This window comes from Trachurus trachurus (genome assembly GCF_905171665.1).
Source record: "Trachurus trachurus genome assembly, chromosome: 24".
Taxonomy (NCBI): domain Eukaryota; kingdom Metazoa; phylum Chordata; class Actinopteri; order Carangiformes; family Carangidae; genus Trachurus; species Trachurus trachurus.
Window position 1 is genome coordinate 5,934,958 of NC_139910.1, and position 15,084 is coordinate 5,950,041.

Here is a 15,084-nt window from a genome sequence, read left to right on the forward strand (position 1 = left end):
GTATCCGCAGGGTCTTGAAAAGTATTAAAAGGTGATAAATCAATTTGGGGAAAATGAAGACCCTTAAAAAGTATTAAAAAGTCTTTTCACGACTTTATAAAGTCTTAAATTTTGAAGGTATTTTTTCAGAATTAGCTGTCCAAGAGTTTGCAACCTAAAAAACATTGTAAAAGTGTGTGAATTTATTCATTTTTAAAAAACAAAGATGAACCGGTACATAAAAAAAGAAAAGAAGATTGTTTTTTTTGTTTTTTGAGAGTGGAGCAAGTTTTTTTTTTGATAAACTTTGCCTTTGATTTATTATCCCAGCCTATTTTGAATTATGTTGCATCATAGTGGTCTATAGTCTTTATCACAAACTAAAAGTGTCACTGATGTAAATGGTTACAGCTTGAAGTAGCGGTGAGGTATTGAAAAATATTGAGACGGTCTTGAAAAAGTCTTAAAAAGGCATTAGAATTAACTTCAAGATTCCTGTATATACCCTGTTATAACAAGCACATCATCATCATTAAACTTCATGTTACTGACCATGCGCCGCTCGTGCTGCAGGTTCCTCAGTTTTCCTTCTCCCGTCTGGCCGGCGCCGACGTGGTGCTCGGCGTGGAGATGACCAGCACCGGAGAGGTGGCGTGCTTCGGAGAGAACAGATACGAAGCTTACCTCAAAGCCATGCTCTCCACCGGCTTCAAGATCCCCAAGAAGAACATCCTGCTCTCCATCGGCAGCTACAAGGTGACGCTCAATCAGAAACACAGTCAGACGGACAAACTGTAGGGAAACTAGTGGGATAATCATCTGTAGAATGAATGATGTAGGGATGTCACGATTATAAACTTTCTTGGTACGTTTATTGTCAGAGAAATAATCACGGTATTACGATTATCACGATTATTATGCATTAATTCATTTCACAACACTATGAATGTGGAAATTCAAATATACTGTAGTCAAAATATAATTACATTACTCATTATTTACACAAAATATCTCAAGTATCTATTAATATATGACCAATTCTTAATCCCCAGGGGAAGCGTTTGAAATATTCAGATCATAAATTGTTATCTATACCAAATGTTTGTGTTTATTTTAATCGTTTTTTGTTTTGTTTTGCTTTTTTTTAAAATAAAAAATGACACGCTAACATTTAAATTCCTAACAATTCAATGTTACATTAGATAAATGGACCAGTATCTGTGCATTTACCTTTAGTTTTGCGCACATCTGCCGATACGGTTCCAACATCAAATTTTTGTGAAAGTGACGGTATTCAGGAATCTTTACGATTAATTAATTGTGGCGTTTAATACCACGATTAATTGTGAAAACAAGTAATCGTGACGTCCCTAGAATGATGTCATTATGATTTGACATTAAAAGCATAGAGAGTCTGGTGCCGATGATTCTCTCTTTATTGCTGCAGCCTTATTGTGCATCAGTCCATTTTTCCCCCACTGAATATAACTTTATTAATCGACCAGATTGTTTAATTAATTTGTCTCTTTTACGTTTGCAGAACAAGAGCGAGTTGCTGCCGACCGTTCAGGCTCTGGAGAAGATGGGCTACGACCTGTACGCCAGCCTGGGGACGGCCGACTTCTACACAGAGCACGGAGTCAAGGTGAAGCAAGATGACTACTTGTTTGAATACTTTTTATTTAGTATTTTCAATTTAAGGGAAAACAAGTTGACAACAAGCTGTCAAGGGAAGAAAAAACAAGAGCTAGACAAAAACATGTTGATATTATTTTATATAAATGTCCAGTGTCTTTATTGTACAGCACCTGTTTATTTCAGCTGTAAAGTTTTATCATGGCACTTTACAAATGGCGCAGATCTCGACTTTTTTCTTCTTTTATGATGATATTTACAGAGATCAGTAGTTTTCTACCAAGAGAAAGCAGTTTGACGCTGGCAGATAAAAGATTTAAGAGGTAGAACCAGACTCAGAGTGGGCTGCTATAACGGTAATAGTAGTTATAAGAGTAGTGGCATTAATGAGATGGTTATTGGTTAATAATGTAATGTCCCTACAGATACAAGTAATAATTGTCAATAACGGTAGAAATAATTACTCAGGATGATAATAATTGTAGCAATAGACCCAGACTGACTCTGTTACATGTCGACCGGTCATTAAACAAAACAAAAACATGTAGAAAACTCATCATGAAGCATCAATAACGCTCCTCTGACCTCTGCTCTCTGCTGTCTCCAGGTGACGGCGGTGGACTGGCCGTTCGAGGAGGAGGACAGCGAGTGTCCCACCAAGGAGAAGCAGCGCAGCATCATGAACTACCTGGAGGAGAACCACTTCGACCTGGTCATCAACCTCTCCATGAGGAACAGCGGCGGCCGGCGCCTCTCCTCCTTCGTCACCAAGGGTTACCGGACCCGCCGCATGGCCATCGACTACTCCGTCCCGCTCATCATCGACATCAAGTGCACCAAGCTCTTTGTGCAGGTGAGTCGTCTCCATCTCCATCTCGTTGTCGTTGTTGTTGTAATCCTCTTGGTGTGTGAGTGGAATCGACCGCCAAGATTAAAACAAACGCTGGCCGCCGTCAGTCGGAGGTAAAACCGCTCTGCTGTGTTTCAGGCTCTGAGTCAGATCGGCCGGACGCCGCCGGTGAAGACTCACATCGACAGCATGGCCTCGCAGACGCTGGTCCGCCTCCCCGGTGAGTCACTGTGAAACAAACACCGTCCGTCCATCAGCGTGTTGATCTGTTCTCTCTGATGGCGAGAGGACGACTGAACAAACACATTACAGGACAGTTAGACAAGTTCAGAACAGTACAGGACAACAAGCAATTACAAAACAAAGAAACAAAATAGAGCTGTCAGAACGAACTTCGCTACTCAAACAGAATTTAAATTATTTTAAAAATGAGAACATTCGAAGATGGAAACTGACATTCCAACGTGTTCCTTCTGCAACAAAATTAACTGTGAAATATTCTAAGTAGTGGTGCAATAAATCAATTTCCCTTAAAGTTTTATATTGAGTTAGTGAAACTTAAGTGTGTTGCAAATGTTACATAACAGATTTGGTTGGAGTGCCCTTTAGTGGATGCAGAACGTAATAATAAGCTGGTATAGATGGATATAATGAATGGAAAAACATAAAACATGATAAAATGTTGGTGAAAAGCTGCAGTGCAGAGATAGTCTTTTGTATGTAAGCTACAAAAAATGTGTTTTGACTTTTCTAAATAGCTTTATTTTAGAGAATGATTTAAAAAAGAGAGAAACAAATTTTAAGTTTCAGATCTAACATTTTGTGTCAGTGAATGAACTGTTGTGTTTGTTTTCCAGGTCTGATCGACGTGCACGTGCACCTGCGGGAGCCTGGCGCCACTCACAAGGAGGACTTCTCCTCCGGCACGGCGGCTGCTCTGGCGGGAGGCGTCACCATGGTGTGTGCGATGCCCAACACGTCGCCGGCCATCACCGACCCCGGCACGCTGGCGCTGGTGCAGAAGGTGACGTCCACGCTTTTTCTGTATTTGTATTTCTGTTGCAGGTGTAAAACTATGGCATTCACAAAGAAAGGAACTGAAGAGTTGTATAAGTATATCTCGGTTAAAGAAAATGTTTAGAAAAGAAAAGATAAGCGCCTACAAAAAAGAAGAAGGAGAAAGAGAAAAATAAGGGAAAAAGAGAAAAGATAGATAGATGAGTGGTGTCCACTGCTATTTTGCTTGTTTGTTTTCTTGTTACTAGCATATGTTTCATCTTTAATTTTTTGAAATAGAGTATAATATTGGTGTTGATACTAGTAAGCCAATGCAGTTATAACAACAGAGAGGGGCAGCAGGTTCTATAAGTTTTTCTTCATCCTGCTCCTTTTCATTCATGGTGACTATGTGTACGTTATGTAAATATGTGCAACCATGTGTAGTATGTAAACCATGAATGGAATAAATCAAAATGAAATGAAAAAATGAAAACACATGAGATACAAGTCGAGCTGTGAAATAAAACGTTTCCTGTCTCTTGTCGTCTCAGCTGGCCAAAGCCGGCTGCAGGTGCGACTACGCCCTGTACGTGGGCGCGGCCTCGGACAACGCGGCCGTGCTGCCGACCATCGCCACGCAGGCCGCCGGTCTGAAGATGTACCTGAACGACACCTACTCCACCCTGAAGATGGACAACGTGTCTCTGTGGATGGAGGTAGGTGGAGCCTCTGGCTGACTGTGAAACCTCGTGTGACCCCGGTCGACTGAACTGAACTAAAACTAACTCTGTGAACCCGTCTGTTTCTCTCTGTGAAGCACTTTGAGAAGTGGCCCAAGCAGATGCCCATCGTCGCCCACGCCGAGAAGCAGACGGTCGCCGCCATCCTGATGGTGGCTCAGCTCTACCAGCGCCCGGTGCACATCTGCCACGTGGCCAAGAAGGAGGAGGTAAACAGCTGTTTTTAGTTTTTATACAACGGCAAGGCAGCTTTATTTATTTATATAGCACATTTCATACCAAGAGGAAACTCGATGAGCTTTACATAAAAATAAAACATTTAACAGTAAGAACTGGGAACAGGAGGGCAGGAAAACATAAAAACATACAATTTTTAAAAAATTAGAATAAAACCCAAAATAGTAAAAATTGGAAACATTAAACATACAATTTAACAGCAAGAAAAAAGAATTAAAAAAAAGTACAGAAGGGGAAAAAATAAAATAAATAAATAATAAAATAAAGACTAAAATAGAGCATAGAATATGAGTTTGCAGCAAGAAATATGGATTTGTAGTAAAACAATAAGGAGGACTTTCAGTGCAAATCCAAGATTGGAATTTAAAGTTCTTTAAAAGAGCTCAGCCATAAACACATTAAAAGAGAAATGCAGGGTTCCTACGCAAGTATGGAAAAGTATGGAATTAGATTTTACACATTTCCAGGTCTGGGAAAGTATGGAAAATTGGAACTATTGTATTGAAATATATTTATAATCATACTTATCTGGGTTTGGTCTTATCTGAAGTTATTTGGGTTAATTATTCTGTATGCGCTATTGTACCGAGCTACAATCTCCTGGAAATTATTTGGTGACGACATGGCTCACAAATTCAGAATAATGAAAACAAACGATTAATTGCATAATTTATTTAGATGATACACATCTAATGACTCAAATATCACAAATTATTTGAATGTTTTTACTGAGAAGTCCCAAAAATTTGTGTCTGGAGAAATTTCAAATGTGTAGCAACCCCGGAAATGTTTTTAACCTGGATTTAGAAATGATCTTACAACTCTTAAACCAAATTGTGGAGTTGAAAACTTACTGTTAGATGTATAATTTATTCTTAAACTTAAGGTTTTATTATCCAAACATTTTGTGCTCATGCAGCTCCTGAATATTGACACAAAACGTCTTTGTCACCTCTCTTCCAGATCCTGATAATCCGCGCTGCCAAGCAGAAGGGCATCCAGGTCACGTGTGAGGTGGCACCTCATCACCTCTTCCTGTGCGAGGACAACGTCCCCGACATCGGCGACGGACGTGCGCAGGTGCGTCCCATGCTGGGGACCCGCGAGGACATGGAGGCGCTCTGGGAAAACATGGACATCATCGACTGCTTCGCCACCGACCACGGTGAGTCGGCGCTCGCTGTGTCTCTAATCTCTCCAACCACAGGGAGTCGTTCTGTCTCTGTGTGTCTGCTATGTTTCCATACACTACAGGTGAATAGGGTAAAAATATTAACTAACAGATATCACCATGAAACTTCCCAAGTTTATCACTTACATTAAGACAAATATTTTTTGTATTACAAGTTTTGTCAAATTTGATGTTAAAATATGTAAATGAGGCAATATCTAATGAAATATGCGCTAATTTGCATACATTTCCAGAACCGAAATCTGAACAATGGATAAAGCCCCTTTCAAAATTCTTGTTTTATTTTGTTGACATATTAGAGTCAGAAGTTTTTACAGAGGGGATTGTTGATATCTCTTTTTATCACTCTGTAAATGAGAAAATACTGTCACCAGCCCTAAAGAAAATCAAATTCCTCCATGTTTTTAGGAATTAAATGTTGTATAAATCAGGCTGTGAATGATATATTAACAAACCCCCTGTAAAAACCCTCAGAATATAGAAAGAGATAAAACTGGAAGGTTTGGTGTCTGAGCTAGAAATCTCCACTTCAGCAGCAGCTACAGAGTCTGAGGAAAAACTCATTTTGAGAAAACGGCCTTTAAAGACTTGGACTGTAAAATTCCACAGAGTGTTAATGTCAGTTGCGGATAAGGAGGAAGGAAATTACAATGTTTGGAGCCTGTAACTGTTCAGGAGAGAGAGAGCTTTACAATGATACCTGACATGACATGGGTCAGACTAACTTTTGGTGAATTTATTTAATTTGAAAGAAGACATGTTAAGGAAGAAAAATAGCCCAAAATCTCAAATCAGTGCATGAAAAAACAGTGTTGTTGCCTGTTAGTGTTTCGCCTTCAGAAGAGTTCACATGTTGTGGTGTTTGTGTGTTTGTGTGTTTTCAGCTCCTCACTCCGTGGAGGAGAAGAACGCTGAGAACCCTCCCCCCGGTTACCCCGGCCTGGAGACGATGCTGCCGCTGCTGCTCACCGCCGTCAGCGACGGGCGTCTCACCCTGGATGACATCATCAGACGTCTCTATGACAACCCGCGCAAGATCTTCAACCTGCCCGTCCAGGAAAACACCTACGTGGAGGTAAAGTCAGACACACGGAGGGACAGGACGGGGCCGTATGTGATTTTGTTGTTGACTGAATGGTGTTCTCTAAATGTTGTTACTGACTGTGTGTGTGTGTGTGTGTGTGTGTGTGTGTGTGTGTGTGTGTGTTACAGGTGGACTTGGAGCAGGAGTGGGTGGTTCCTCGGGCCATGCAGTTCACCAAGTCCAAGTGGACGCCGTTCCAGGGGCTGAAGGTGAAGGGTAAAGTTCGCCGTGTGGTTCTCCGAGGAGAAGTGGCGTACATCGACGGACAGGTCAGCAACACACACTTCTACACACACACAATTAACTGTTACCAGGGATTCCTCATTTCTGTCGATCATTTTCATTTCATACTCAGATTTTCCCTCTATGGACAAATTCAATTTGAATTGATTGACATCTGAATGAATGAGTTTTATTTTGGAACATTTCAAGGCACCGACAGGATGTAGGTCGACGCTAAGCTTATTTACATCTACCCCCTTTAACTTTACAAAATTATACTCATCACAAAAAATACATTAGAATAAAGCACAAAAATTTCACATTAATCATATCTCTAAACTCACGTCACAACAATCCAAAATAATGTGCTGCAGAATTTAATATTTTCAGGACAGTTGGTTTAACAGATACACAATGATTTTTTACAAAACCTTTTTACAACAAAAACACCTGAAACATTTCAGCTACACCTAATTTTCCTCTGAAACATCTAAATTAATATTTCTCATGTTTATATATAACAGTTCAACACTGACACTGAGATTTTTTATTTCCATAAATCGTTGGAGGAACAGTCTGAACCAAAGCTGTGTTTGTCTTTCAGGTGTTGATTCCTCCAGGTTACGGTGAAGATGTGAAAACATGGCCGACTGTTCCAGTTGCTCCAGTTGCTCCAGAGCCTAAAGAAACTCCTCTGGTACTTTATTATGTTACGTTTCACCAGAGTGTGTAGCTATTTGTGTTTCTCCCAGTGTGTACTTGTGTTTCTCACGGTGTTGTGTGTTTTACCTGATCGTCGTGTCCCTCCAGACTCCTGAACCGACTCGGCCGACTCCTCCTCGCGACGGCACCGTCCGGACCCGCGCACCGAGCCCTCGCCGCGGAGACAGAGTGTACCTGCAGCCCCGCACCCACCGCGCTTCTGACCCCGGACTGCCACCAGGTACTACAACTCCCACGATGCAACGACGGCTCTGGTTTTCCTAATATTTTAGGTCCAAAAACATGAAACTATTTGCCTGGAATTGTCCTTTAAATTTTTCCGTTTTTTTTTTTTTTTTTTCAATCAAAGTAACCACAAAAAACAAACAAATTTTATACATATGTAAAATGTATCTATTTACATGATTGAAATGAAAAGAAAGATGGGGATATCGTTTCAAATGATGATAATAATAATCATATAGAGGTTTTTAATGATTTATACATGTAATCTATGTGCATCTAATGTTTTTATAGCTTTTCTGTTGTTCATACCATTTGGATGTAGTGGCAGATTTCGATTTTGAATCCCTGAATCCTTATAATATTTTCCGTATGAGATTAAAAGACTCAACTTTTCAGGCTTTTCTCATCATAAAGCCGGAGAATGATGTAATGTTTTCCATATTCAGCTCATAGAAATAACCAATAACGCTGTCATTGTGCCTCCTGCAGAGATGGTCACCCTGCCGCCCATCGCCGCTGGAGACGGTTACGCCCACCCTCCCCCTCTGTCCCGGCTCATGTCGCCTCAGTCGGGACCCGGTCCGATGCCCGTGCCGCACTTCCAGACATCTCCGTTCCTGCACCCGCTCGTCGGCCAGCACATCCTGTCCGTCAGGCAGTTCAGCAAAGAGCAGGTGCACAGCGAGCACAAAGACGACGCACAAAAACACCATCACATTGTGAAAGAGGAAGAAAAAACAAAAGAAACACATTGTCTGATATGAGGTTTTTTTTCTTGTTGTTTCAGATCTCACACCTTTTCAACATCGCACACAACCTGCGCCTGATGGTTCAGAAGGACCGAGGCCTGGACATCCTCAAGGTAAAAGCTGCTCGTTGTCTTATCGTTTGGTGTTCAAGCACATACAAACTAGTGTGTTTGTTAATTTTCAGAGAAAATAATCACATTACAACAAATAACACAGGTGCAAAACAGAACCATCAGAGTAAGGCTCGTCTTCAATAGTGTAAACATGACGGGACAGTATCATGCAATATTTGGCAACGTCCAAAACATTAAGTCACCGCTGGTCCAAACATTAGCTAAGTCATCCTAAAGAGTAAAGAACTTCAAATAAAACAAAAGCAAACAGACTAAATACATACAGTAGCAATACTCAGTTGTTGATGGTTGACATACAAGGGGTATAGATCTCCACATACTTAACAAAGATTGGGATACTTACCCTTTAATGTAAAAGTGAGTTTTTCCAGTGGAACAGAGTCTGATGGTCCTGCAGGCCAGACACTAACGCTGGGTTTGGTGGTGTATTTCCAAGATTTGGCGATGGTAGGTTTATCTTGTAACATGCAAAAAGTCATCATAGACTTGTTTGCCTTGCTGAGGTTATGAACTACAGGGAAAACCAAAGATGAAGATTTTTACATGTCACAGGTATAAAACTATTAATATGCTTCAATTGTATCTATCACTTCGATCCAAAAAGCCTGGATCAGTGATGCAACGGGCTCTTTCTACCACATTTGTAGTGTTGGGATCATCAGGGTTGAATTTATTTAGCTGAGTTGGAGTTACAAATATTCTATATTCTATAATACTGAGGTAATTTAATTGAGGTACAAACTTACAGTTGATTCCTGTGTAGTGCGTGTTTCTGCTCCTGTAAACACACAGCAGCTCACCTCTGTGTTTCTTCCCGTCCAGGGTAAAGTGATGGCGTCCATGTTCTACGAGGTCAGCACTCGCACCAGCAGCTCCTTCGCCGCCGCCATGCAGCGCCTGGGCGGCTCGGTCGTCCACTTCAGTGAAGCCACCTCGTCCGCTCAGAAAGGAGAGTCTCTGTCCGACTCGGTCCAGACCATGAGCGGCTACGCAGACGTCCTGGTGCTGAGGCACCCGCAACCTGGAGCTGTTGAGGTGAGATTTTTTATTTATTTATTTATTTTGCACGAACATATCATTTAAAACAGCATGAACAATCATCATGACTGGGATGTGCAAAGGGGAGGTATGAAACCCAAAAGGGCTCATATAAAAACCTCACCCACATATTCAAAAACCAGATTTGTTACAAGTTAAAAACAAGAACATAAGAAATAATTAAACAATAACGAAAAATAAGTAGAAAAGTAAGTGATTAAACAGTAAATATAAGGAAGTAAGGACAAATACATACATGAATGAATAATACAAAACAATAATAATGAATGAAATGATGAGAAAAAGAAGAGAGATAGAGAAAAAAAGAAAAACATGACAATAAATGTCTTATGTTTGATGGTACATGGTTTGACTGTTGAGGTACTTTTTGAGAGCCTTTTTAAATGATGTTAAATGAATAATTTAACCTTTTTTTAACCTTGATAACGAATTGAAAATTGCCCAAGAGCAGTTCTAAAGAAAGCAGACTGGAGATTGGAAGAGTTTCGTGTCTGATAGCTATGGAGATTAACAGATGAAGAGCTGCTCAAATGTCAGAGCTCTACTTATAAAATGTACTAATGTGTTTCTCCGTGGCGTTCAGTCGGCGTCGCGTCACTGCCGTAAGCCTGTGATCAACGCCGGAGACGGAGTTGGCGAGCATCCGACCCAGGCGCTGCTGGACGTCTTCACCATCAGAGAGGAGCTGGGGACGGTCAACGGCATGACGGTGAGACCGAACATCCACACCCTGACCTTTGACCCTCAGGAGTCTCAATCTTTTCTAACTCTGGTTCCTCTGTGTGTGTGTTTGTGTCAGATAACGATGGTCGGAGATCTGAAACACGGCCGCACCGTTCACTCCCTGGCCAAGCTGCTGACCCAGTACCGCATCACGCTGCGCTACGTGGCGCCCAAAAACCTCCACATGCCGCCAGACATCATCAACTACGTGGCCTCCAAGGGAATCAAACAGGTGAGGACGCTGAGGATTCTTCATAATAACTGTCCTTTCCTCTTTTTACCAAAACAAAAAAATTCAATAGGTCAATATGAGACGCAGCCAACATCATGTGACACAACAAGAGCCCGTCCACATTTTTATCGTTTCGTCCAGACACATGCAGCGTTTTCGGGGGGTGAAATGTTTTGATTTTGTTTTGGAAACGAGTTCCAGAGCGGGAAAATCTGAAGACGCCGCCCCAGCGTTTTCATGTAGACACCCAAAACTGATCTTTTGTAAAATAATGATGTCATGCCCCCCACTGCTCTGTAACCTGAGACACACCGCTGGACGTTACAGTCTAAAGATGTAACTTAACAATAACAGCGGCCGACACTGTGGCTGAATCTCGTCTGTTAAATCATCATCGATGGTCATATTCACACCGACACGACGCCCAGTGACATTTAATCCACTTAAAATGTTCGAGTTTGAACACAGCGGAGAAGCTTTCCGTCGTCTTCTCTTTTTTTGTGTGTTAATGTGTGGCAGCGTTACAGCGCCACACACAGGCCGTTTGTATGTACGACAGCGTTTTCAGTCTTTTTCAGTGGATCCGTGTCTAAGCAGATAATATTTCTGGAAACGATGTCGTGTTAACTGAGATTTTTTTTCAAAACCAACAAGAAAAAGATCATTTTGGGTGAAGCTCGGACTCCATGTGGACGAGGCCTCAGTCCAGTTGACTTTATCCAGTTGCCTAGAGACGCCTTTGACCTGGACAGATGAGACACTTCTTCATTATCAGTTCATACCCGAGACTCACAGGTGTGTGTGTGTGTGTTTTTCCCCGTCTGCAGGAGGAGTTTGAGAGCATCGAAGAAGCTCTGCCCGAGACCGACGTCCTCTACATGACCAGGATCCAGAAGGAGAGGTTTGCAACAGAGGAGGAGTACAAGGCCGTAAGTCCACTGGTTTTATTTATTTAATCGGCTCATCGTTTAAAGAGACTCTGAGACATGTGGAGAGAAAAGATCTCTTTCTTAAATTTACTTTTCCGAATGTTTCCAAAGCTTTTTTGTTTCTCCTTTTCAGTGTTTCGGTCAGTTCATCCTCACTCCTCACATCATGACTGTGGCCAAGAGGAAGATGGTGGTGATGCATCCGCTGCCCAGAGTCAACGAGATCAGGTATCACTCACTCACTCACTCACTCACTCACTCAGATTCAGGCTGTTTCTGTCCATTACATTTAGCTAAATGAAGCCGTTTGTCCGACCTCCTCCTGAGCACTTGAACGCACCAGACAGAAAAGGTTTAAATAGCTGCAGCAGACAGTTTGTCTCATTGTTCAGGAATCGTAGCTGTTCAGTGTTCGACCTATTTTAGAAACAAGGAGACAAAACAATCTGAGGGTTTTTTGTTTTTTCAACTCGCGTCTGGAGAAAACCAACAACTAATCTGTCACTTAGTTACTCAAATATTTCTGTTTATGAAATGTCAGATTGGTAAAACATATCCATGATGATTTCCAGAGCACAAGTTAACATTTAAATAGTTTTATTTATGATTAAATTAGAGCGTTGTATGGCATTGAGGACAAAACGGCAACAGAGAATGACAAACTGATATATTTACTTAGGATATAAACAGAAAGTAATAGTCATGGGGTTGTAATAATGTGGTAGGTTCAAAGACACAGTGACAGTAACAAATGTAATCTGTCGGATCACAAGTTTCCCTCCAGATATAAACACACTAATGACTCAGTATCTGTGAACTTTGGATGGTTGCTCTGACAAAAACCAACAGTTTCAGAGTTTACAGGAATAAAGGAGTAAAGCATCAGAGATTTTTGTCTTTTGTTGCTTAAAAATAACTGAAAACAATGTATTTTTTCTTCAGATGTGTTATTGAACTGTCTTCTGTATTATTATTTCCATCTGTATTTCACCTTCTCCTGTGTTTTCTCTCTCTCCTCGTAGCATGGAGGTGGACACGGACCCCAGAGCGGCGTATTTCCGTCAGGCGGAGAACGGCATGTACATCCGAATGGCCCTGCTGGCCACCGTACTGGGCAGATAAATCCACACAACTGCCCCCCCCCACCCATGTGTGTGTGTGTCTGTGTGTGTGCAATACAAATGGTTAAAGTGTTGTTATGAGTAGTTACAGTAGTGATGATGATGAGTGTTGGGGCACGGTGCCTTCAAGTCCTCTCCTGAAAAGCAAAGCAATCCACAGCTCGGTCCTTTTTAAAAAAAAAAAAAAAAAAAAAAAAGGGAGGTGTCGGCTGATTTTAATAAACATGGGAGACGTGAAACTGAGTCTCTGCTGTAAAACCTGTTGCTGCTCTTCTCCAGATACACAGACCACTGACCGCTTTGTTACCGTTTTATTTTAAGTTGCTGCTTCTTGACCAACTACTCTTAGGACCAGAACTTGTTTTTGGTTTTTGGTTTTTGGTTTTGTTTTGTTTTGTCTTGTTTCCGATGGTGTTTGACGTCGTCGCCAGGAGCAACGTCGTCGTCGTCGTGGACGTTGGGAGTCGTGTTATTGATGGTATCAGGTGTTTTCTGTTGGTGAAATAAATGTTGTCTGTGGGTTAAACTTTAAAGGGACCAGTTAGAAAGGTAAAATGAGTACAACTTTGTTCATAGCAGTTGCTTTATTATTCCACGGGTAAAACAAGAGATTACAAATAATGTACTCTAGAAATAGTAATAATAATAATAACTGAATGTTCTTTCCTCACTTGAAGGAAAACAAGGGCTTCAATAAGAAAAACAACTGTGCACCTTCAAAACTGCTTCATTCTAGACAAATAAAGTATAGCCTGAGTTCACCTCTTTTTTCTTTTCTTTTTTTCTTTCCTCCATGTTGTGAAACACAAAGTGAACCGCTTTAACTTCTCTTTATTTCCCTTTTTCATGAGTATAAAGTCTGTGTTGACGCGGTGCCTTCACTGTCTGCTGCATAAAACACAACCAACACAACAAACACTGTGATTTCTGCTCACTGCTCTGTCTCTTCTGTGTGTGTATGGTGTGTGTGTGTTTGTGTGGCTCTAACTCCAGGCGCAGTGATTGGCTGAGCTTGAGCACGTCAGAGTATGTATAAATGCCTGTGATTGGTCGATCCGTTTCCTGTGCCGCTGAACCAAAGCCGTAAAGTTTAGAAAAGATGTGCCAGTTAAATCTGAAATGTTCATTCACTTTTTTTTTCTTTTTTTTTGAAATAACGCTCAATTATTTAATTTATTCATTATTTCCTCTTTTGGTTTATTTGTTTTATGTTTTTTTTTTTCTTGAATCTGTTACATTCACTGAACCTGGATACAAACAATTGTTCTCTAAGCTGTTTTGTCATTGTTTAGGAACAATTGTCACTGTCAGAGATTTGTTCTGCTGTAGTTTCTTTTCTTTTTTTAAATAAAGAACGATGTCAACAATGTTTTTGTTGATGACCGAATGTATTATGTGCAGAAATAAATAATAAAAGAACCCTTTTCTTATTTGCTGTAGTGTATTGTCCTTAATATCGATCACGTGAACATGCCACCTAACGATGTCACTGATTTTCTTACTCTAAAGCAAATAAAAGTGAAATTAAATGTTTTTCCTTATGTAAGAGAAGATCCCATTTAAGTCATGTGACATCCTAAACATGACTTTCTTTCTTTTTTTATTATGCTGTATTCAGAAACAGAAACATAACTTTTCTTTTTGTGTTTTTTCTTTCTTTTTTTTTTTACTAAATAGCTGATTAGCCCACAGTCATTTTGCAAATACTTACTATTCTTAATACTTTATTAACAAGTCCTGATTAAAATAGTGGTATTTTTATTTTAGATATTTTTGTATTTGAACTAATATTTTGAATACTGCACTAGATAGTGTAAATAACATGTTTTAAACGGTAAGGAAAAGCCTCATTGATCAAACCATGTGATGGCAAAGTATTAATGATGGGATTATTATTATAAAGTGCTGCATTCAAGGACAGTGTGAAAACTCTAAATTGCATCTAAATCACAGGGGGGCATGAATGACTCAGCAAAGTTATTAATACCGGGGCGATAGTGTGATGAGGTGATGATTGTATTACATAAATAATATCATAAATCTGTGTGACACATCCCAGCTGCTGAGACGTTTACGGACCAGACTGCACCAGAGCCAAGTCTAGACTACAACTCAATATTAGAAATGATCTGACGGCACTCACTTTATGTTCTTAGCTCTTTGCATTTTCATGTTATTGTGTAACATCCTATGGAAATAATGCATGTTTCTGTTTAGATGTTTACAAGATTACTCTATTTGTCACATACAC

General features: G+C 40.5%; 1 protein-coding gene across 1 annotated transcript in view; it reads left to right on the forward strand.

Moving 5' to 3' along the window:
• The window catches only part of cad (carbamoyl-phosphate synthetase 2, aspartate transcarbamylase, and dihydroorotase), a 31,485-nt gene extending 18,550 nt beyond the window's left edge, over window positions 1-12,935 (forward strand). The window contains exons 25-44 of the mRNA XM_084000487.1: window positions 553-735; window positions 1,520-1,624; window positions 2,222-2,467; window positions 2,603-2,684; window positions 3,322-3,488; window positions 4,015-4,179; window positions 4,281-4,412; window positions 5,404-5,605; window positions 6,517-6,707; window positions 6,845-6,985; window positions 7,543-7,635; window positions 7,749-7,881; window positions 8,376-8,560; window positions 8,674-8,748; window positions 9,592-9,804; window positions 10,412-10,537; window positions 10,628-10,783; window positions 11,611-11,712; window positions 11,846-11,940; window positions 12,735-12,935. Coding sequence (XP_083856613.1) covers window positions 553-735; window positions 1,520-1,624; window positions 2,222-2,467; window positions 2,603-2,684; window positions 3,322-3,488; window positions 4,015-4,179; window positions 4,281-4,412; window positions 5,404-5,605; window positions 6,517-6,707; window positions 6,845-6,985; window positions 7,543-7,635; window positions 7,749-7,881; window positions 8,376-8,560; window positions 8,674-8,748; window positions 9,592-9,804; window positions 10,412-10,537; window positions 10,628-10,783; window positions 11,611-11,712; window positions 11,846-11,940; window positions 12,735-12,834 — 2,892 coding nt within the window. The 3' untranslated portion in view covers window positions 12,835-12,935. The remainder of the gene's footprint in view (window positions 1-552; window positions 736-1,519; window positions 1,625-2,221; window positions 2,468-2,602; window positions 2,685-3,321; window positions 3,489-4,014; window positions 4,180-4,280; window positions 4,413-5,403; window positions 5,606-6,516; window positions 6,708-6,844; window positions 6,986-7,542; window positions 7,636-7,748; window positions 7,882-8,375; window positions 8,561-8,673; window positions 8,749-9,591; window positions 9,805-10,411; window positions 10,538-10,627; window positions 10,784-11,610; window positions 11,713-11,845; window positions 11,941-12,734) is intronic.
• Window positions 12,936-15,084: the final 2,149 nt, after the last annotated feature.